The 24,207-nt window shown below is 39.6% G+C and overlaps 3 protein-coding genes and 1 long non-coding RNA gene across 4 annotated transcripts in view; 2 read left to right on the top strand and 2 right to left on the bottom strand.

The window, feature by feature from the left end:
* Positions 1-367: 367 nt before the first annotated feature.
* On the bottom strand, positions 368-4,165 carry LOC139129439 (uncharacterized). Its single transcript, XR_011551590.1, has 4 exons — positions 3,989-4,165; positions 3,591-3,647; positions 2,359-2,451; positions 368-1,369 (listed from the first exon to the last, which is right to left on the bottom strand). It is a non-coding gene; the product is annotated as an uncharacterized lncRNA (long non-coding RNA).
* A 613-nt stretch (positions 4,166-4,778) lies between these two features.
* LOC139151856 (uncharacterized) overlaps positions 4,779-24,207 on the bottom strand; it is a 47,553-nt gene continuing 28,124 nt past the window's right edge. The window contains exon 6 of the mRNA XM_070724919.1: positions 4,779-4,961. The gene's annotated coding sequence lies outside the window, so the exon portion shown is untranslated. The remainder of the gene's footprint in view (positions 4,962-24,207) is intronic.
* On the top strand, positions 14,812-17,085 carry LOC139129340 (uncharacterized). Its single transcript, XM_070695004.1, has 3 exons — positions 14,812-14,907; positions 15,696-15,796; positions 15,979-17,085. The coding sequence occupies exons 1-3, from the start codon at positions 14,815-14,817 to the stop codon at positions 16,826-16,828; spliced, it is 1,044 nt and encodes a 347-aa protein (XP_070551105.1). The 5' UTR covers positions 14,812-14,814; the 3' UTR covers positions 16,829-17,085.
* LOC139151526 (uncharacterized) lies at positions 16,927-22,481 on the top strand. The gene is made up of 3 exons (XM_070724452.1): positions 16,927-18,016; positions 18,235-20,232; positions 21,892-22,481. The coding sequence occupies exons 1-3, from the start codon at positions 16,927-16,929 to the stop codon at positions 22,479-22,481; spliced, it is 3,678 nt and encodes a 1,225-aa protein (XP_070580553.1).

The following is a 24,207-nucleotide window of genomic DNA, read 5'->3' on the forward strand; positions in this document are numbered from 1 at the left end:
TTTCACAGTAAGTATTTAAGGTATGGAACTCGTCCATCGTGAAATTTCAACCAATATGATACACATATTTTTATATTCATTCAAGTCCTTTGTACTGGCTACATTCACCAGAATAGGTTAGATATTTACGTACATCAGTGTAGCTACATTGACCTTGAAGCAATAAAATGAAACGGAAAAGCAGTCTGTCGATGAGTGGGGTCTACGTAAGTCCAAAGTCTTCAGTCCGATAGCACAAAGCTATGATTTAAGGGCCGCTGAATAGCTTAGAATTGCTAGATTAATTTACCTAAAGTGTTTGGATTTGATATATATAACCTGTAAGCGAGCCAAAACATTTTCCAGGAAAAGTTGTCGCGAGGTGTATTATTTGGTATTACATCGTGAAATATAATTGTTAACATACATGTTACTGATAGCCAAATACTTCACGGCACAGATTTGAATTACAAGGAACAATCATACTGAAAGTAAACAGTTGAAATGCGTTCTTTTGTTTAGTCGAGGATTAAGCATTTCTGATTTTGCTGTTTTGAAATTAGCGTAATATGCTAGAAAAATGAATGGTTTTCTTGTTAATAGTAGCCTCAAATGCTCGAACATATTTTCCGTACACCATTTTGTTGCGGCAGCGTACAATTGTATAGTCTCATAAAGCTTTCATTACAGATTAAGCGATCCTTAGTATAGATGGACGTGGCCATCGTGTAATGGAGTTAAACAAACAGATATCACTCTATTGCTAGAAACTGTTGCTGGATATTGTTAAAATACACTTGGAGGTTTAAGCCTCACTTTCGCTTCTACTTCATAGAAGAAATGATGGTCGTAAAATATGTACCTATCTGAAAAAAAATATTAGTGGCAAAGTTTATTTGAAGCATTGTGTAATCCCTTTCCGTGGTCATAGGATTCATAAGCGACATTGTCAACGTATCCTGTACCACAGCAAGCGTCGGGTATGTTGTCGACATTGAATTCACGTTTTACAGGCTCGTATCCATGGACGACATACACGCATCTGGCTCTTGATTTGTCAATGGTTACCATAGTATCGGTGAGGTCATCACCATGGTTTGTATCGTTATGAATATCATGATTCTGTTCGATGTAACGTTTGTTGATTCTTTCAGTTTTCTCACTTCTATGATTTGACGACCAAGCATTTTTGCTGATTATACCGACTCCTGTACCGTTTGCCATCTTAACGCCACTCTCGTTTGCTGGTTTTGGGTTCACAGCGATACCAGTGTTGTGACATCGGTTAACGATGACGTCATCACTATCATAGTGACGTATGCGGCGTATGCTCTGCTTCGGTAACCGTCGGATCAGGCTTGTTAAGCCAACATTTCGCTTTTTCAAGTTCCTTGAAAATAATAACAGGTATAATTATTTCCGAAAAGCCCATTCGACATAATGTTTTTGTTTTCCTTTCTTGACCTAACTTCACAACGCATTTCCTCAGATAGTTCAATCCTTCAGTCATCTGATAACAACGTAGATTAAGTTCTTAAAGTTTTCTGTTATCGAAAATGTAGCTCAATAGAAGTGAAGATACACGCTTTGAACTAAACCTTTACTTAGGGATTCTGGTTGAAAACCAACACATCCAGTACATGTAATTAAACTGGTTACTTTTATGCCATTTTCAAAGCGGGCCCATATGACATTTCTGAGTCGTTTTTACGAAGGAAAATCAAGGTTTTGAGGCATTATAACAGAAAATGTTTATAACACGTAAATATGATAATTCCCAGTTGAGATATTCTGTAAAAATTAAAATGTCGGGGGTGGTGGAAACTGTTCGCAACCGGGGTTCGCAACTATCCTCTACAATTTGATAAACCAATCCCCTCTCGTCTCTTCCGCAAAAGCCCCTACCTCTGCTGAATGAATTTTGGCTGCGCCTAAATGTTTCAGGACTTCAGCGATCAACGCACATTGTGGAAGAACTTTTGTGACAATAGCGTACGTGAAACGGCGTTGTTATTTTACCGCTTCCGCATCTTCAGCAAACATTGTGATACTATGTCTGACAAAGGATATCTACAACCAATGAATAGTTCATTTTTCACATGTAGTGATTTTCTGTACCGCTTTCTATTTTCATTCGTGAACAGATATAAAAAGGAAGATAATCCATCGCAAAAAGACAACATGATATATGTGACATGCGCAGTAAGGACGGCCGCGTCATAAAGTTCGATTTCCTTGGTTAATATTGTCACCCAGGTGTCACTAAAGTTTCCGACGGACTAGCGTGTATCGCCAGGTAAAAATTTCACCCTGAATCTAAGGGTCTCCTAGTATGATAAAATAGCGAAACCACGCTCTCCAATTCTCAAAATAACTTACCGTTTTCGAACCCAGAAAATGATGAATACTAATATTACAACGGCCAGTATTAAAATCACCAAACAACACACAGGTTGATTATGTACTTTGCACCTGGAAAATAAAGAATGAACCATTGCTAGCACCATTAAATTTAGATGGTTATCTGAAGCAATTTGCATATTTTATATTATATTACCATGCCCTGTCTGTCGCATTTTGATTGGTCGAGCTGAACCACGTGACTGACCACAAATACACAGTAATGGTCTGTTTATATGCCCGTGAATATGAATAATAAGATTAACAACTCAAAGTATCGTAACTTTACAGCTCAAACGTAAATCATAATCAATCACAAAATAAAATGGAGCACCTGTGGGCCTAGTTGAGATACCTTTTTCTGAAAATATTTCCAGATTTGCCAACATTTTACAGCGCGCGTAACAGTGCGTCGCGTATTGCTCAGTTCTGGGGCCCAGTTGTCGTTCGCTCCTGAAATTTTCGGAAATTTTTACGGTTTTCTTGGGTTAGCTGATAATATAATGGAAATAACAGACTCCGCTCTGACCATTAACGTTTTATTTGTGGTCGTGGGCTCGAGGAAAGCAAATTAACGGGCTCGGCAAGCCTCGCCCGTTAATTTTTGGCTTTCCTCTCGCCCTTGCCCACGTTAATGGTCAGCGCGTCGCCCGTTATTTCTATAATTCACAACAGAACAGATAGTTTCCGAGAGAGATTGAATGATAATCTGTCATTATCTTTCAATTAAAGAGATCATCAAATTTACATAAACGAGCAAGTTAGATAAGTTTATGGCAGTATGCGTCTCGAAAGTTGAAGACTTAAAGTTTTGCTCAAACTTTCCTAAATAAAACATTCAACCATTCTCTTACGAAATCAACAATAAAAATCGGGGGTCACCGTGTAAAGTTTTGAACTAGCGAAAAAAAATTCCCAAACATTATAAGATGTTTGAAATTTAAAAAGGCCGCCATCCCTGTGTTAACTGTATGGGAGAAAGTAAATTCTTGATTTTCCAAAAACTAAGACGGTGAAAGATTTTTTCTTTCTCCAAGAGCTTTAAAATGCGCCTTACAAGTGGTAGATCAGAAAAGAATTGTAGAAAAGGCTGAGATCGTGTTAAGGTCTTTGTCTGTTGTCTGTTTGTCTGTCTGTTGGTCTATATGTCATCGTACCCATCAAGTATCGCTCGGCACTACGCTAACTTTCAGCCTTGATAAACTTCCTACCTTGGTAAGATTTTGATTCCGTAGACGACAGCGTTCTAATAGTAGTAATAATCGTAACTGTCGGGATTAGAAGACACGGTAGAGAAATAAAAACAGAGAAAAAAATTTCGATGCTGTTAAATTAAAATACACAAGTACCTCAAACAAAACACAACTATAAAAGAATAACCAATTACAAATTTTCTCTACACCTTGTATTTATTTTGCAATTTATTTAACTGAAAAGAGATGTGCATCGCTCATTGTCACCTCTTGTAGGTTCTTGTCTTCTTTGTTTCATGCCCCGTATAATCTTGATATATAGAGTGCTGGCTTTTCTTTTTCTCCAAGTATGGATATTTCTAATCACAAATCAAGCAGATCAATGAGAATCAAACAAACAACTGTGCTATACTTACCGTTCCTGACACACTGAGGCTTTTCTGACCACGTGCCTAGTCTGGTGCAGAAAATGACGTCATAACCCATTCTCACGAAACCTGGATTGCATGTGTACTTAACCGTATCGAAATAGGTGAAACGATCGCCCTCTCTGACTGCGTTGGTCACGTTACCAGGATCACCGCACTCTACAGCTTTGTTTAAAGAAAGTTTGTGTGGAATGAGAAGATGCGCTCTATACATACAATGTATTCGTTGATGTAAAGCAAAGTTTAAACAATTTTTGTATCAATCTGTGTCTATATTCTAAGTCACTTGAAAAGTAGACCCCACGTGCTTGCGACTGACTGACTGGCTGTTCACTTCCATTCGATATGTTGTTCATGGCTTCAATTCAGAACGGTTTATAGCAGAGATACATTTAAACACTTGCTGTCTGCTTTAAATATGGCAATGAAGTAAAGAGCTACGATACCAGAATAAGTGGCACATTGTGAAAGCCCATGCTCAAAACTAGGCAACTGTAGACTGCAGTCTTTAGTTACCAATATTATGCACTCACGACTCAGGTAAAACATAAGCTAGCGCCGATATTTTGCTGAACTTTGCTTCTCAACAATCAAACCACATCAAAACCAATGCATGGTAAATCAAATTCGTGCATTCTATTAGCAGGAAAGAGTAAATCTACCGCTGTATGTGTTCTTAGATCATTTATTTTCTAGAAAGAGGCCAACCTCCACGTAATAGGCCGACAACATATTGTTAGTGGTAATGTCACAAAATAAATTTATACTTTCAACGTACCAACACAGTGTGGTATGACGTCATTCCAAGATCCATCTTCTTTACACCAGACGTGAGAGTGGGATGTTGCTATTTCATACCCTTGATGACAAGTAACAGTATACTTGTATGGACAGACGCCAACAACGGTGAAATCAGCATTTGGATCTGTGTCGACTGGTATTTCACATTCCGGCGTGACTTCTGCGATGAAGAAAGAAACAAACACAATCATTCTATCAACTTGTATTGCACGGTTCATTTAATATATTATAGTAAGAAGATAGGATAATTTCTTAAATTGTATTTTGACAATTAAGATGAGATAAGACAATATATAGTTTATAGTCCATAAAACATGGAAAATTGTCTTCAAATATCAGGACCGCCATAAAAAACACAAAAGGCCGAATACGGACAACACAGCGCAACATAATACAACACAAGATATCTAAAATCGGCAAATAACAACATATTTACTTATCTGAAGTCCAGGTTAATTGATAAACATCAATTCTGGAAGATATCGGTAACTTTTCGATGTCATGGGTGTTATTCGGAAAAAAGCTCACCCATGTTGCTTTTCCAGAAATATTCGAGGAACAATTGCCTGGCATTTCTTTATTCGGAAATGACCGTTCCGGCCGAGGACATTATTTTGTAAAGATATTAAACGGAAACAAAGGTGTCATTTACTTGTTTTCACTTCAAGTACATTTGTAGCAGTCTTCTCATGTGATATTTTCTATAAACTTTGATAATATAATTTTCCAGTTTTCTTATCGATTGACTATCCAATTCAAGTATCATACATTTCATTGTCAACCAATCACACCATTGATATTCATTCTTTCAATCAACTGAACACATTGACTCGTATAGATTTTTGCATATTCACAGAACCAATGGGAAACCGACATTTCATTGTAACCAATCGAAAGCGTACAAGTCAGCGTTGTGTGGTTGTTAGCACCACGTGATTTGCTACTTAAAAGCAAAGGCGCGTACTTTGAATTCAGTCTATTCCAGTAGCCAGACAGGCAACAGAAACTTGAAGACTGGTGATGTTATAAATTTTCTCAGTGTAATAAAGCCGACGTTGGTGAGATACAGTTAATTGTGTATAGGCATAATGGTAAATTCCCGACGGCGAGAACCATGACATTTGGCGTAGTCGGCAGGATTGGCAATTCCTAATCCTTCCTAGAAGTTTTCGGACGAAGTGGTGAGATGCATATTTCTTGGCAACTAACCACGCCCGAACTTTTGCTGTGTGAACAACGCCTTTAACGGGGACGAAGAGTTCGCTAAACCGGTGTTTCTTCTGTGAGTGTTCTGAACAGCTTGGATAAGCTGGTAGCGTACCAAGCCATTTAACCTTTAATTTTGGAAAAATATCTGCGCAGAGTTTGACGTGATGATGTCATTGAACTCAACTTTGAAGCAGTTTTGATGGGTATCAACACTGTAATTAGAGGAGGCATCAGTTTACAAGTGGTATATCCACAAACTGATGACGTCAAATTGCCGTACACAAAACACAGACGCCTTGTAATTATAGCACTGTGTATTGTGTGCGGCGATTTGACGTCATCAGTTTGTGGCTGTACCACTTGTAAAATGGTGCCTTAGAAGATTACGGCAAGTGTTCGATGTGAACTTCGTCAGCAAAGTTGCATGCGTTTTCCGTCAATAGAACTTTGTGACTTTGTATTACCGGTATACCTAGACTGGGTGTTTATTGCCAACGAACTTATAACGACACGGTTATTTCGCTATTACGTACATCTTGACCAGACTTTCGAAACTTCAAGTCAAACGTAAACATGGTACACTGGCAATAGCTGTAGCAAATTTTGCACAGTATATTGTTCTCCTAATCAAGCATCTGGCTACAGGAATAGACTGCAGATGCACCTGAATTCATCCCATCCAGAAGATCATGTGTTTCTGTTAGATGCCTAGACCAATCAGATGGCATGGTTACCCACATGTGCGACTGAGTCAACTAATTCAATGCATGTTTCAGAACCATTTTAAGGTAGCTGCAATAACAGAGACACATCCTCAGTGCTTGATGTCAGTGGTGCTGGTGATGTTTTACATTTTTACAGTGTAATAAAGCCGACGTTGGTGAGATACAATTAATTGTGTCTAATGGCCATTCCCGACGGCGAGAACCGTGACACATTGATGTTCTCAAATCTGCCGTGTTCTCCCTGACTGCCTAGTATCACACATCGATATTTATGTTGTGGTTTTGAATGATCTAGCGTGGTGCACTTCAGACAGATGATTTTGTCACAAGTGTCACAGAAGAATTAGATTTCGTAGTGTGAATGGTTGGTGCAGTGTCTGCAGTGTACTGGAGGCGAAACAGCAACTGGGTCAACGGACTTTACCTCCTGATAATCAACGCGAGATACAAGTCGATGAGATCTCGTCAGAAGAATTTGTTGGCGTGTTGTTATTTAAATCTGACAAAATGCCATGGGACATTCAATGCAGCGTTGTACCTCGACTTTTTCACTTACTTCACTATCGTAGAGCTTAGCCAACACGTTAAGGAAAGCATTGTCGCCAATACTCATACACCTGTATCAGGCAGTCTGTGTGAACGCCGACATATCGGTCAGGTTACAACGACACGTTTCTAAGTGAGCTTATCTAGGCACGGCTCACGAAAGCTATAGACACGGTAGTAATTTAGCACTCGCGTATCCCTCTGAACAGATTTCAAAAAAATTGTTAAATCCTCTTTTGGTCACCCTCTTTGCTGCCATTTTGAATATTATGAATACTTGGCCCTCTATCAATTCTTTATCAGACTTTATACAAACTACAGTTACACGCAGTAGTGGTGTTCTCCCTTCCACCGCTATAATAATATGCCATCTTATTGGCTATGGTTGAACTAGACAAATCGGAATGTAATGGTAGCGCGCCTTGTAGGCAGAAAGGCCAGCAACTCACTAAGATGTGTGAGAGTCGGCACTGGCAAACAGATCACCTTTAAAGCCATGGTTATGGAAAGTATTCACTAACTTTACATCCTTTGATGCCACGCAAGCTACTTTGTCATATCAGGGCATCTCAATCAAGCAGATAATACTGTATCGTCCGCAACGAAATAATAAGAATACCAGATATGAACTGAATATGCTCACGTGTTTTACAACAGGTTCATTAATAGTAGTACGCTTCACAGAACAATAAGATATATGTTATCACTAAATGAAGAAGGTTTTTTTTCAACATCGCACAGTACTCTCAGATTTTAATCACTTATTACAAAACTTTATTTAATATGCAAATGAGCTGTTAATTAACTTGACACTGCTCAATGCTTCATGGGACAATTAGATATCTATCAGATCAACATTTGTAGCACGTTTTATTTAATTTAATGCAGTAATTTTCGAGTAATGTCACTAATTACAAAGTTCATTAAATATGCAAATAATCCCTAAATTAACTTTACACTGTTCAATGATTCATAGCAAAATTAAATATTTATCAAATCAATATCTGTAGCACGTTTCACAAAATTTGGTGCCGTAATTTCAGAGCTATATACCTAATTACAACGTTTATTTAATATGCAAATGAACCCTTAATTAACTTTACACTACTAAATGCTTTACACAGTTAGATATCTGTCAGATCAGTATATGCAGCAGTTTTCATCACATTTGATGCAGTTATTTGCAGTTATATGACTAATTATAAAACTTCATGAAATATGCAAATGAGCTAATTATTAACTTGACACTGTTCAATGCTTCTCAGTACAATTGGATATTTATCAGATCAACATCTGTAGCAAGTTTCATCAAATTTAACGCTGTAATTTTGGAGTAATATCACTAATTACAAAGTTCATTAAATATGCAAATAAACCCTTAATTAACTTCCCACAAGTAAATGCTCTACACCACAATTAGATATCTGTCGGATCAGTATCTGCAGCAGATTTCATCACATTTGGTGCGGTTATTTTGGAGTTATGTCACTAATTACAAAACTTCATAAAATATGCAAATGACCTATTTGTTAACTTGACACTGCCAAATGCTTCTCAGTACAATTAGATATTTATCAAAACAATATCTGTACCCGATTTCAAAGACTTGGGTGCCGTAACTTCAGAGTTATATACCTAATTACAAAGTTCATTAAATATGCAAATGAACCCTTAATTAATTTTACACTACTGAATGCTTTACACTACAGTTACATATCAGTCGGATCAGTATTTGCAGCAGATTTCATCACATTTGGTGAAGTTATATTGGAGTTATATGACTAATTACAAAACTTCATAAAATATGCAAATGACCTATTTATTAACTTGACACTGCCCAATGCTTCTAAGTATAATTAGATATATATCACATCAATATTTGTTGCAAGTATCATCAAGTTTGGTGCAGGAATTTCAGAGTTATCTCACTAATAACAAAAGTTCATTAAATATGCAAATGAGAAGGTAATTGACATGACACTCACAGCATCATCATAATGTTCTGAGATTGTCATCTGTGAAAAGTTTCATGAAATTTTGTGCAGTATTTCTTGATATATGTCTACACTGTCATTACTGTCTCCATAGGGAAACCATTGTACGGAAAAAAACGATATTGCATAACTTCATTAATATGCAAGCCACACTAACCAAAATCTAATCAGTTCTTGCAAGTAGCATATGGTACGTACCTGTCTACCAAAGCTGACTTGAATCCGTTCAGGCGTTTTTGAGTTATCGTGTAAACAGACAGACAGACAGACAGACAGACAGACACACACACTAACCAACACACACACACACACACACACGGACAGACAGACAGACATCGCTATGACAATAGCCCACGTGTTTACACACGTGAGCTAAAAATCGCTATATCACAGTTAGGGACTGGTCAGTTTCTTCGGCCTGGGGGCTGGTGGATTCATGGGGGGGTCACCCTGTTTTTGACTTTGGTGATAGGGGGGTCACCATGTTTTTGAAATGCCCAATAGGGGGGTCAGTGTGTTTTTGAATTTCGACACAGGCTCATCATTGCCTAAATGCGTAGCGTCAGCCACAAATTTCATCATCAGTTGCATTTTTCGGCGCACCCTTCGGGCGCGTAACTTTAATAATCAGACATATTTTCAGCACGCCCAACTTTAACATATCAGGCATACATATATCAGAGATATCTGTATGTTCAATATTTTTCAGCGTGCTCTTCGAGCGCATTACTTTAATATATCAGACATTTTTCAGCACGCCCTTCCTGTGCATGACTTAAATATACAAGACATATATATCAGAGATATCAGGATGTTTCATATTTTTCTCCGCGCCCTTCGAGCGCCATACTTTAATAAATCAGAGATATATGCCAGAGATATCTTGATGTTTGCTAAGTGAAAGTGTACCGTTATGAAATCTGCATTTCATATGAAAAGCATGACAAATTCCTGATACTTTTCTGTTCTCTCTATGAGAATTCAGTATGAGAAAGCAACATGCACAAATATTTCACAATATGTATTTGATACAGTGACTCATTTTAGAGATAGAAAAATGACAAGATATCTTTCGTTCTCATTGATGCAACTGTTTTCCTTTGTGTCTCAGGTTTTCTGTAGAATGATGCTTTTTTGACCAAAATAACAGTTAAAAAGGCAGTTTTTGTCATTATTAGCTGTGCTTTTATGGTTTCAATGTTACAAGAAAAGGTCATCTCAGACACTGCACACATCAGAATTAGCTAAAATGCCTCTCTATGGCTCCTCAGGAAATTTAATTGAATGGCTGGCAAGTCTTAAACACCCATCATAGTTTTTGATTTACTGCTTTTTCCTCTTTGATATCAATGATTGACATCGATTTCTGTACAACAGTTCAGGACACTCTGTTAGGCATAGATAGTATGAAACACATTCACTGCTCATTCAAAATGTACTGTATTCAAACTTTAAGATTGACACTTTGAAATTCCTATCTCACAACTGACATGTCAACAATTTCATTAAAACACAGAATGACTGTTAAAATATGAATGTATGTAAAATATAATATAAGTAGTACATGAGACGGTATAGACCACTTTGGAAGTTAGGGGGTCTTTTTTTCATCACCTAGGAGACGTACTTTATTTCACATGCTAGGGGCTCATTTGTATACTTCATATAAACATGGAGTATCTTCAGGGCCATGGCATTCGGCTGTGTTCAAGTGCGTCAGATGGTTTCAGTGCAGCAGTGCCGACCACGCTAACAAGGATGACGCGTTGGATAATCTGACAAATTCTCAGTTGGCTGCCGCGTAATTTGCCCGGGCATACCAACACTGTCACTGTAAGTATTATTATGGATTTATTACGAGTGCTGGTGTGACGGTAGATCAGTCTGAGCATGCGTGAGGCTTACAACATTACGTCATTGCCTTAGGGATGGACCATTAGACCTTGGGAGGGGGGGTGGTCACAATGAAAATGTGAAAATTTTTTTTTTACTATTGTAAATTTCTGAAATTTTTTTTTTCCAATTGAGATTAGCTGTGCAAATTTTTTTTTTCAGAGTAAATTTTCAGATTTATAATTTTTTTTTAGTTCGTCGCTGTCTGAAGATAAAGAGGGCAAAGATGTGGTGCCAAGCACCACAAGCGGCCACGCAAGCGGTCACGGGGGGGGGGGGGAGGTCAGGAGAGGGGTGTCCCCCTGCTGCTGTTGGAGCTTTTGAAAAATAGAGATTACATTGTTATTTGGTGGCTCTTGGGAGTATTTTTGTGGGGGGAGGTCAGGAGGGGGTGTCCCCCTCGTGCCGTTGGAGCTTTGAAAAATAGAGATTAAAATGGTGTTATTTGGTGGCACTTGGGGAGTATTTTTGTGGGGGGTGGTCAGGAGGGGGTGTCCCCCTCCTGCCGTTGGAGCTTTTGAAAAATAGAGATTAAAATGGTGTTATTTGATGGCACTTGGGGAGTATTTTTGTGGGGGGTGGTCAGGAGGGGGTGTCCCCCTCCTGCCGTTGGAGCTTTTGAAAAATAGAGATTAAAATGGTGTTATTTGATGGCACTTGGGGAGTATTTTTGTGGGGGGTGGTCAGGAGGGGGTGTCCCCCTCCTGCCGTTGGAGCTTTTGAAAAATAGAGATTAAAATGGTGTTATTGGTGGCACTTGGGGAGTATTTTTGTGGGGGTGGTCAGGAGGGGGTGTCCCCCTCCTGCCGTTGGAGCTTTTGAAAAATAGAGATAAAAATGGTGTTATTTGATGGCACTTGTGAGTATTTTGTGGGGGTGGTCGGAGGAGGGGTGTGTCCCCCTCCTGCCGTTTGAGCTTTTGAAAAATAGAGATTGAAATGGTGTTATTTGGTGGCACTTGGGGAGTATTTTTGCGGGGGGAGGTCAGGAGGGGGGTGTCCCCCTCCTGCTGTTGGAGCTTTTGAAAAATAGAGATAAAAATGGTGTTATTTGGTGGCACTTTGGGAACATTTTTTTCGGATAACACATCTTCCTCTGAAACATGGTCTTCTTGCTCCTCAGTAGCTTCCTATAAGTTTTGAAAATTGACTATTTTGGTTCCTGGCTTCCCTTTCTACTGCGTGGTGAAATGCCTACATTCACCCCACCAAGCATCATGCATATCTCATGATTTACAATTGATTTTGACAAGCTGAGAAGCTAAAATAAGCTAAATAATATAGTTAAATTAGCATATTTGTGTGTTTTAGAGCAATGTTGCCCTTTTTTGATATAAACATCTATTTCTCTGTAGCAGCATGTCCAAATTGATTGGATGTGTATAGATGTGTTGAAATTTCAATATTTGTCTTTTTAGGGCAATTTATGCCATTCATGGTCAAAAAATCTGTATTCTCTGAAAGGGCGTGTCCAATTTTTGAAATTTGCTACACAAAAACGATTATTCATGCAGATTTATTCAGTATTTGCTATCGAGAAACTTTCAAAGTTCAACCCTTTTGTGTGTTTTTGTGTTGGGATTTGTTGGATAGATGGCATTCTACGTAGTGTATTGTTGAATGTTAAAACATGTGTTGCTGTTGTTTTTTGAGGCTGTTTTTTGAGAAAAAAGAATTGAAAATGCCTTTTTAAAAGCAAAATAATACATAATGACTTGATATGTTGTTTTATCATTATTGACGTGTTTCTACTTGTTCACCCATTCTTGCATTCATCATTGCAATAAAATGCTGTGAAAAAAATGAAACTGATGTGGCCTGCATCTGTTTACCTTGATCTTAAAAGGCAAATACAACTTTCTGTCTTGACAACCATACCATAGTTTCAATGTTTTACCTAGTGTACCTGCTTGGTTTGTACACAGGAAACAAGTAGAAAACAGGTTCTATAATTTCATAATTTTCAAGTGATCAGAATACAAAAGTCCTGAAAAGATAAGATAATCACAACTTCCAGTATAAGGGATACAGTCACTCTAAATGTATAAATTAAAATTAAAAATGTGCCGGGAGGATGTACTAAAAAATACAGAAAGTTGCTTTCTGTCGGTAAAATCTAAAAAAAATTCAAAATTTTAAAGACTTTTGCAGATTTTTTTTTTACGCCTTTGTCTTCTTATTTATTTTTTTTTATTTTGCAAACTAGTTTGAAGATTTTTTTTTCCTAACTTTCTGCTCTGAAAATTTTTTTTTTTCTGTTTTTGACCACCCCCCTCCCAAGATCTAATGGTCCGTCCCTTAGCCTTTAGTCCCATGCGCGCGCGGCCAGATTTGACAGATTTTATCGTTCACTGGCAGAGTTCCAAAATCTAGATACTTTGTATCAAAGAGTGTTTCCTTTTAGGGTTGACTTTGACAATGAGTGTTTCCGTTTAGGGTTTAATCTTGGCAAACATATGGACATGATCCGCCCAAAGTTTATAAACAGAGGTCAAATTATGAACTCTAGGTGCACTCAAGACCTTTGACACGGAGGTTAACTCCACCCCTTTTTTAAGGTAAAAAGTAGCTTGTGTCTTTGTTGTTAGCTAAGCTTCATTAGTAATACTAGAATAAGTCAAAATGTTCATCGAAAAGACGTGCTTCGTGTACATATTAATTTGCTGGTCGCTTCCTCGCAGTTTTCCAGCGCTGACAGCGAACACAAGGAGTGACAGGTGCAATGTAGAGTAGTATATTCGCTTGTAATTGATTTTCTGTCTTGATTTTTGTGGGTTTTTTTTTTTGGGTACGTGTGTGTGTGTCGCGCGGGGGTTGTCTGATGCACTGAAGTGACATTGTTTTATGCTCAATGCTGCCTGCATGTGATAAAATTGACGTAAACTCCCTTCTTCGAGGAATGTCTGTCTTATGTGTATTTTTTAATCTAATTTTTATTTGTACAGAATCTATTCTTGACCGCGGACATCCGGGAACTTGCGGATTTTTACGTCATTTTTGCGTCACACTGCCGTGAGAACAAATATTGAAGTGTGGATTTTTCAACATTTACAACAGTATTCAAAGTTTCAACATTATGTCAATGATAAACACTAAGTTCTGTACTTGTCACATAATTTCTGCATTGTTCACTGTCCTGTACAGTCAAATCCCATTTCACCTCACTCGCGTGCGTGAGGTGAAAGTGACGTCACTCCGCGGTCAAGAATAGCCATGGACGCCGAGTGGGATGACCTGTCGCTGACAGATTCCCAGTGGGATACCGTGTTTGCCTCCGTCGACGCCGCTAGCACTGCAGACCAACACTATGAAATAATGTGAGTATGTGTTTATATTCTACTGACGTATTCCCTTGTGCGTTGTGGTTGATTTTGTGAACCTGTGTGTTTGTCGGGCAGGGTTACCCGATGTGTCGAAGTGACATTGTTGTGCTCACAATGCTGTCTACAGGTGATAAAATTGTTTCGAATTTCTGATTAACGTTTGTTCAGTGTGCGTACGTTCATGGACACACTGAGTTGTGCAGTGTGACCTAGATCAAGTGTTTGATCTCATAATGCTGCCTGCATGTGATAAAATTGACGTAAACTCCTTTCTTTCGAGGAACGTCTGTCTTATGTGTAATTTTATTTGTACAGAATCAAACCATGGACGTCGAGTGGGATGACCTGTCTCTGACAGATTCCCAGTTGGATACCGTGTTTGCCGCCGTCGACGCCGCTGAAGACCAACAGTATAATGTGAGTGTGTGTTTATTTATCTACTGACGTATTGCCTTGTGCGTTGTGGTTGATTTTGAGCATGTGTTTGTCGGGCAGGGTTGCCCGATGTGTCGAAGTGACATTGTTATGCTCACAATGCTGTCTACAGGTGATAAAATTGTTTCGAATTTCTGATTAACGTTTGTTCAGTGTGCGTACGTTCATGGACACACTGAGTAGTGCAGTGTGACCTAGATCAAGTGTTTGTAAACACTACATAGACGTGTCGACATATCAATTGAAGACATAACATCGCTCAGTTATGAAATGTTCTCAGGCATGTTTGATGTTGCCCCTCGCCCTCGAAGCTGTCTGTGATTTCCAATATAAATATAAAACAATTATTTCTTTAAACAAATGTAGAAATTTGTAATTTTGTATTCTCCCTCTGGTGGTGTGAGATTAACACAGTTCCCCCCCCCTGAATCTTTGCATATAACAATGCGCGGAACATTAACAGGAGTCTTGTCTGTATAGAGATAGATATGTACACTGAGGTACTACACTGTTGATTGTATGTCTATCTATGGATTCAGCAATTATGTGGTGACCTGCTGATATTTAAGGTAAACCGGTGTTCAGTCCAACCGTTCAGAGTAAAGACAATATTCTTTGTTCTATTTATTCTTTATCAGTATTTTGTATGTGTGTGTCTCTGTTTTCATAAGAGTGGTCACAGTATACAAATTTTTTATTTATTTTTTATTTTTTATTTTTTTTACTCATTCATATTGTACTGATTGTAATTACCTTTATCCCCTCTTTAGGACCTCAATGACTCTGTATGTGTGGATGATGATGATGATGATGATGATGATGATGATGATGATGATGATGAAGATAAAGTGGTCAATCGAGATCAATTGCGGTAAGTTATAATTTTGTACTTGCTCATTTCAAGTGATAGAAAAAGAGTAAACTGTATTTCTTGACTAATGTATGTCCTGTATGTTGTGAACAATATAGTAATGTTTTAAAGTTTTCATTCATGGTGCACCATTTCTGTAAAATTATTATTTTTCTTATTTTTATTTTATTTTTATTTTATAGACAAACAACAGCTAAGCCAAAGAAGCAATACATCAGGCTGAGGAAAAATCTTGTTCTGGTGAAGACAGCGTGGGATTTTCCTTGGGAAGAAGAAACCAACAGCAGTGAAGAAAACGGTACTGTGGGGTCAACATCAACATTAACTGGTAGTAGTAGTAGTAGTTGTAATAGCAGCAGTAGTTATAATTCTCATAGCAGTTGTAATAGTAGCAATAGTTATAATTCTCATAGCAGTGATAGTCATAGTTCCCATGATAGTGATAGTACTGATAGTCATTATAGTGATAGCTCTTGTTCTCAAAGCGAAGATACTTATAGTTGTAATAGTGATCATAGCCACATCACAGAAAGCCACTCCTACATTCCTCATTCCCCCTCAAATATTCAAGATACTCAGCCTTCATCCAATTCTTCTGTCCCCATGAATACCCAAGAATTTAATACTAAATGGCAGGCCCTCCTCTTAAATAATCATCCGCCTTCCACACAAAGTTCTTGCCCCTCATCACATCCAACATGTCAGATTGGCGGGGGTCAACAGATGACCTGCCGTCAGAAGATTCACCATCAGATGAAGACAGCGGCGCAAAGTATTACAGCATTGATACGTGTCCGTGAACGACAAGTAAAGAAATTCAATGCTACAGCTCATGACTACGAGATACAATTCAATGACATCCAACCGGTGCGTGGCTTCGTGCAAGTGATGGTAGTACTACAAGATGTGTTTGAGAGTATTATTAGCCGACTCACCCATGGCATCTCTCCCAGGGACAGAGTACGCATTACACTTGAAAGTCCGTCCCTTCCCTATCAAATCTGGTTACCTTTTTCCCTGTTCAAGAACTGACTGTGGACAGAGTGTTGGGTGAAATTGAACGTGTACTGCAGTCCTATGAAGAATTCACCCTAGATGAGAATGTTTCTATCAACTTCATTCATGTGCACATGCCTGTTGGGACGGGAAAGAAGTGGGGATGGAGACCTGTCAACATAGCCCGTCGCCTCAGACTGATGAAAAGTATCATTCGCATCACTAATACCGATGAATTATGCTGTGCACGAGCGATAGTGACAGCAACAGCCCACATCAACCGTAACAGTGATCCAGGATGGAACTCTGTCCGAACGGGGCGACAAGAGCAGAAAAAACGTGCATCCAAACTCATTGCCAAAGCAGGAATTTCATCAGGGCCATGTGGACATGAAGAACTTGACAAATTACAAGCTGTCCTTCCATCGTATCGAATCCATGTTATTTCAGATGAGACGTCGGGTTCACTTGCTTATCAGGGAAAGGCCGCCGCTGAACACAATATTTACCTGTACCATCATAACAATCACTATGATGTCATCACGTCAATGCCCGCATTTCTACAGAGAAACTACTACTGTCACCATTGTCACAAAGGGTACCAAAGAAAGCATGATCACATCTGTGAAGTTTTCTGCAAGTGTTGCTATGTTCCATCTGTATGTCCAGCAACAGATAATCAGGTCTACTGCCAAGATTGTCATCGCTACTTTCGAGGTCAACAATGCTTCAACAACCATAAAACACCTGGTCCCCTCGCTCAATATGCAACATGTCAAATCATTCGTCGCTGCAAGTTGTGTGGTGTAACCATCAATTGGGAAAACAGAAAGAAAGATAATGACCACAATTGTGGTGAAAAATACTGCAGAGTATGTAGACTGTACCAAGACAGTGACCATTTATGCTACATCCAGCCCATCCACGTGAAAAAGAAGAAGAAGAAGTCCACCAGAGATAGTATTCATGACGATGATGTTGACTTATTCGACTTTGAAGCTGAAGAAGGAGACGAAGAGGACAGTGAAGAAGAGATGAAGTACTATTTCTTTGATTTTGAATGTACCCAAGATGGGGGCGTCCATGTACCCAACTTGTGCATTGTCCAGTCCGAGTCATGTTCAGAGCAGGTGTTCTATGGTCCTAACACCAAGCAAGAGTTTTGCGATTGGGCACTCACAGAAGAAAACGCCGTCAGTACTTTCATCGCACACAATCTGCAAGGTTATGACGGACAATTCATACTGCAATACTGCCATGAAAACAACGTTCAACCTGAAGTCATCATCAATGGAACCAAAATCATGCGCATCTTCATCCCCAACTTAAACATCAAGTTCATTGACTCTTATAATTTTCTACCTGTGGTTTGGCTCAACTTCCTGACATGTTTGAGCTGAATGAACTGCACAAAGGCTACTTCCCCCATTTCTTCAATACAGCAGAGAATCAAGATTACATCGGTCCTCTCCCAGATTCCAGATACTACGGCCCCGATGGTATGAAACAGCATGCGAGAGAGAAATTCCTAAAGTGGTATGATGACGAAAGATTGAAAAACCGCCCTTTCAACCTGAGACAAGAGCTCGAAGACTACTGCAGAAGTGATGTAGACATCCTGAGGAGAAGTTGTTTGAAATTTCAAGACATATTCAAACAACAGAATGGTGTAGATCCGTTCAGAGACTGTGTGACCATCGCATCAGCCTGCAATGTCGTTTTACGCAAAAATTTTCTCAAGAAAGATACCATCGGGGTCATTCCAGACCATGGGTACATCCAACGAAGAAATCAATCTGTCATTGCATTGCAGTGGTTAGAATGGATCACATTCAAGAATGATGTCAACATCCAACACGTCCACAATGGAGGTGAGAAGAAAATTGATCGCTATTGGGTAGATGGGTATGACGAAGAAAGCAACACAGTATATGAGATGCACGGTTGCTACTACCATGGCTGTCCTCGATGCTATGAAGACCATGACATTGTCAACACTAAAGTAGAGAAGACGATGGCAGACCTTTACCAAAGTACCCAAGATAAGATGCGATTTCTACGTTGCCATGGCTTTAGAGTGATCGAAAAGTGGGAGTGTGACTTCAAGAAAGAAATTCATGAAAACCAAGAACTGCAAGAATTCATCAAGTCACTTGACCTACAGGAGCCCCTTCATCCACGAGATGCATTCTTTGGCGGTAGAACCAATGCCACTACACTATACCACGAATGTGTTGATGATGAAGAAATTCACTACGTGGATTTCACAAGCCTTTACCCCTACGTCAACAAGTACTGTAAGTACCCTGTCAAACATCCAGTAGTCCGCACCAAGAACATTGTACTCCCCGTTCAATCATACTTTGGTCTGGCGAAATGTCGAGTTCTGCCTCCTCGAAAACTCTACTTTCCTGTTCTCCCCCTCCGAGTGGAAAAGAAGCTGATGTTTCCCCTTTGCAGAAGTTGTGCAGACACCAAACAACAGTCACCATGTGAGCATAATGACGAACAGCGGTCCTTTGTGGGAACTTGGACAACACCTGAATTAGCCAAAGCTGTCGAGAAGGGGTACAAGATCATCAAAGTGTTTGAGGTATGGCACTACAGAGAAAGAGAAGTGTACAACACAGAATCACACACAGGAGGGCTCTTTACCGATTACATCAACACTTTCTTCAAGTTGAAACAAGAGAGTAGTGGTTGGCCTTCATGGTGTCAGACAGAAGATGACCAAGATCGGTACATCCGTGAGTACTATGACAGAGAGGGAATCCTTCTTGACAAGACAAAGATTCACCGAAATCCAGGCCAACGAGCATTGGCAAAACTAATGCTGAATTCTATGTGGGGCAAGTTTGCACAACGCAACAACTTTCCACAGCTGCAGTACATCAAAGAACCTGCAGAACTCTTCCGCCTGCTTACAAGTGAACAACACATTGTCAACAACTTGTCTTTCGTCAATGACGACATGGTTGCTGTTCAACATACGCTTCGGGATGAATTTGTCGAGGGGGCTGTCAACACCAATGTTGTCATCGCTGCATTTACCACTGCCTATGCTCGTCTGAAGTTGTACGATCTCCTTGAGGCCATTGGTGAACGGGTCTTGTACTTCGACACTGATTCAGTCATCTTTGTCAGCAAACCAGACCAGTATGAACCACCTCTTGGTGATTACTTGGGTGATCTCACCAACGAACTGGATCCTCCCAGCAATTTCATCACCAAGTTCGTGTCAGGGGGAGCTAAAAACTACGCCTTCTGTCTAGCACAGCCCGACAGGAAAGGTAACACCACTCTGTGTAAAGTCAGGGGAATCACCCTAAATTACCGCAACAGCTTAGACGTCAACTTTGATGCCATCACTCGTCTTGTCACCACCTGTCCAACATCAACCATCACCGTGAATGACCCTGTCAAAATCCGACGTGTTGGATGTAATGTAGTATCAAAAAGCGAAAGTAAAAAGTATGCCCTAGTTTATGATAAAAGAGCTCTGATTGGAAATTACAAAACTCTTCCCTACGGTTATTAAACTGTACATTGTATTTGAAACCCTCCCCCCCAAGAAATATCAATTAATGTTACTAAATATGTGGCAAATGTTTTCTAGTATTTCAAAACATTGTGTTATCAAACTAGTTTTGAATGCTTTGTCAGAAAAAGGTATTGTATTTTGCAATTCAAGAGGTTTTAAAGATCTCATTTAAAGAAAATTTTAAGAATTGTAAATGTTTATACTTAGGCATGAACTCATTGTATTTTCGTATTGCATTTCAAGTTGTTTTAGGAGGATAATGTAAAGAATTTTAGTGAAGCTGTTTTCACAATGCTCGTGTGTTTCAGCAATCAATGAATCTATTGTATAAATCCTATTCAAAAAAAAAATGTCAAACTTGTGATCTTGCATACAGGTAGTTTTGGCAATTTAAAGAAAAAAGAAATCTGATCATTCTGTTTATTAGAGTTGTAAATTTCATTCATTTTTAAAGTATTGAAATGTATGTGTTTGAATTTTTGAGAAAAGAAGTTTTGAAATGAAATTTTGCAAATGAAAGAGATAAGAATGTACATTTTACTCCATGAAACTTTAGATATTGACTTTGGATTGTTTTTCGCGTCTTTTGAGAGAGAGAGTTCAAATAATCTGTAGATCTCAACTTTCATCTTTAAAAACTTTTTATATGTGAACCAAACAAAATTTCCTGATTAATCTTTTTGTAAAGTAATAAACTGACATCAATTGAGTTTATTTTAAATGATACAGAGGCTGGTTTGAATTTATTTGTGAGTGTTTATGTGTAAACCTTTGTTGAGTGAGGAAGCATGTTTGTGTGTGTGTGTGTGTGTGTGTCCCATTGCCCCGAAGGCCAAAAAGTGGGCCCCACTGCCCCGAGGGCCACCTAGGAAGATTGGTCTTTGTCGATGAATGAGATCACACTTTCCCTGTTTATGGACTCCCTCCACCCGTCTTGACCCTTTGAAGGCCCCTCAGCCCCTCGGGCCTTATTTTGCCCTCCCTCTGTCAAGAAATGAGAACATCCTTTCTAGTATAAGCTCGTACCATTTTAGAGTAAGGCTCATTTGACGTGATGGGTCTCATTCTGCAAACACTCTTGAAGCTGATCATCAATAATCGAGATTTCTCCAATCCTATGTTCTTCCTGTATTTGTGTGTGCTGCCATACATCATCTATGGTAAATTTTTCAAAAGGAAGCCAGTCTCATGTTATGAAAACATTGATCTGAGTGGAGAGATTGACTGAAAGGAAATCAACCAAAAAAGTCCCATCACGGTGAAGATCAAGTTGGTCAACTTGGTATACCATGCCACGAATGCGAAAGAACTGTCCTTACCCTGGTTGTCATGCAAAACATCTCGTAAGACTGGCAAATCATCTCACACAAGTGCATAATATTGAAGATAAAGTTGAAAGACAGAGATTTTTGAAACTGGCCAGACAATCTGACACTCATCAATTGATGTGCCAGTTGATACGAATCGTTCGTCTACTGTCTGAACAACATCAATCAAGTCAATCATGGATGCAAGACTACAACATCCATTCACTGCTCTCATATGTGGACCCACACAGTCAGGCAAAACAGAATTCGTCAAACGACTGCTGAAGGAACGGGAAACTATGATTTTCCGTCACCTGAGCGTATTGTCTGGTGCTATGGAGAATATCAACCTGCCTATACGGAACTGGCTGCCCTTATCCCTAGCATTCATTTTGTTGAAGGCATTCCTGAAGAGTTGGACAGTATGTTTTCCCCTCACCAATCCAACTTATTGATTATTGATGATCTGATGTCAGAAACTGGAAATGACAAGAGAATTACCAATCTGTTCACCAAAGGTTCTCATCATCGTAATCTCTCTGTCATGCTTATCTTACAAAATCTGTTTCATCAAGGTAAAGAGACTCGAACCATGAGTCTGAATTCACATTATCTGGTCTTGTTTAAAAATCCAAGAGACGGATCACAGATCACTCATTTAGCCAAACAAATGTACCCAGGACACACCCGTTTCATCCAAGAAGCTTTCACCGATGCCTCTCGTGAACCCTATGGTTATCTCCTCATTGACTTGAAACCCAACACACCGAAGTCCTTCGCCTGCGCAAGAACATCTTTCCAGGAGAGACTGCCTTTTTTACGTCAGGAAAACATAAAATAGACAAGATGAAATGCAAACATTTCATCATGTCTCATTGAATGAAAAAACATGCTCATTTTCTCTTTGTGTTAGAGGAGGTTAATCCAAAGCAACAGAGGGGATCATCGAGGGAGTCAGTAACGACCTTATCCATTGTCTCTGTGAATGTTGTCTGAACATTCTTCGGGGGAGTGTTCCACTGTCATCTGCTCAAAAGAAGAAATTGAGCAAATACAAACATCATCTTCGCACACTGTCAAATAAAAAGGTTTCAACATCAAAGAAGAAGAAGATACTTGTGCAAAAGGGTGGATTTCTCTCGGCCGTCCTAGGGCCTGTGCTGTCTGTGTTGGGAAGTCTCCTCTTTAAGTGAATTGTCACCATGCCCATGGAACATGCCAAGAAGATGGCACTTGTGCCACAGGAATTACTAGATACCATACAACTACAGCAGAATCAAACAACAAACCCTGTGACGAAGATGCTGTCCTCTCTCGATCGGGAGATGCAACAAATCTTGGAAAGAGAAGACATCACCGATGATGAAAAGGCAAAACTGTACCAACAGACTCTTCAGCAGTACAGGGCTTACATTGATAAAAGGAAGGAACCTGTTCAAATCAGCATCCTCCCCTCTGAAACTTCAACGGGTACCACTACCGCTGTGTTTTCTTCAGGGTCTCCATTAGCTAAGGGCACGGAAGAGGAAGGCATAGACAAGCCAAAGCCCTTGGGTAGTGTGGAGCAGGATGTGATGGAAAGTGTGCCAAAATCCCTCCGACGAAAAGCACACTTGCTCCTTCAGAAAGTGAAACAGCATGACTCCGTGGATTGGAATGAGAAAGGGGAATTAACGTACGACGGCAACCCCTTACCTGGAACTCATATGGTAGACCTCATCAACGACACCTTACGTCAGAGGAAAACCTTCACTCCTAGAGGGTGGCAACAATTTGCCCGAGTGCTGTCTGACATGAATGTACCCCAAGATCTGATTGGCAACAAGGAAAGATGGAACTGGATTCAGTCTCAGCGAAAATCAAAAGGATTGTTTCAGCCAAGAGGTGATGATGATGAAGAAGGTGATCATGGAGTATTTGCTGGACAATCATCCGCCAAAAAGAAAAAGATAAGGAGGGAGATACGTCCTGTCATTTCAACCGCTGCAAGACCGCAACATCGACCATCCATGACAGGGAATTGGCTCAACTTTTAAAACATCACTCGACAATTTGATGATAGTCATTCCAAAGGAGACCTCTGTCATGGAGTGTTGTCCACCTTCTCTATCCCTTGGCGATGTCCTCAAACGGGTGAGGTGCCTCTGTGCTTGCTGCTCTGGATCCATCGTCATCAAACATGAAACCTGTGACGAAATTGACGGACTTGGATCAGCACCTAAGCCAGGTGTATTACGATCCAAGTCATTCCGCAAGTTTTGGAGGAATCGATGCTGTTTACCGTGCTGCAAAAGAGGAGGGAATAAAGACCACCCGTCAGAAAGTGAGAGAATGGATGCAACATCAGGACACTTACACATTACACAAACCAGTGAGGTGGAAGTTTCCAAGGGCTAGAGTGATTGTCGGTGGAATGGATCAACAGTGGCAATCTGATCTTGCGGATGTCAGTGCACTAGCAAAATACAATTCAGGGTTCCGATACATCCTCACCTGCATTGATATTTTATCCAAGTATGCCTGGGCCATTCCCTTGAAAGACAAACGAGGAGCCACTTTGGTGGCAG

Source organism: Ptychodera flava, chromosome 1 (assembly GCF_041260155.1).
Source record: "Ptychodera flava strain L36383 chromosome 1, AS_Pfla_20210202, whole genome shotgun sequence".
Classification (NCBI taxonomy): Eukaryota; Metazoa; Hemichordata; class Enteropneusta; family Ptychoderidae; genus Ptychodera; species Ptychodera flava.

What these genes read in the sequence shown, in the direction of transcription:
- LOC139151526 (XM_070724452.1), top strand. Translation starts at nt 16,927, where the DNA reads ATGCCTGTTGGGACGGGAAAGAAGTGGGGATGGAGACCTGTCAACATA. An exon ending in CATCGCACACAATCTGCAAG is followed by an intron (nt 18,017 to 18,234) that starts GTTATGACGGAC and finishes TCTTCAATACAG; the next exon opens with CAGAGAATCAAGATTACATC. An exon ending in CAAAATCCGACGTGTTGGAT is followed by an intron (nt 20,233 to 21,891) that starts GTAATGTAGTAT and finishes GGACCCACACAG; the next exon opens with TCAGGCAAAACAGAATTCGT.
- LOC139129340 (XM_070695004.1), top strand. Translation starts at nt 14,815, where the DNA reads ATGGACGTCGAGTGGGATGACCTGTCTCTGACAGATTCCCAGTTGGAT. An exon ending in CTGAAGACCAACAGTATAAT is followed by an intron (nt 14,908 to 15,695) that starts GTGAGTGTGTGT and finishes TCCCCTCTTTAG; the next exon opens with GACCTCAATGACTCTGTATG. An exon ending in GTCAATCGAGATCAATTGCG is followed by an intron (nt 15,797 to 15,978) that starts GTAAGTTATAAT and finishes TTTATTTTATAG; the next exon opens with ACAAACAACAGCTAAGCCAA.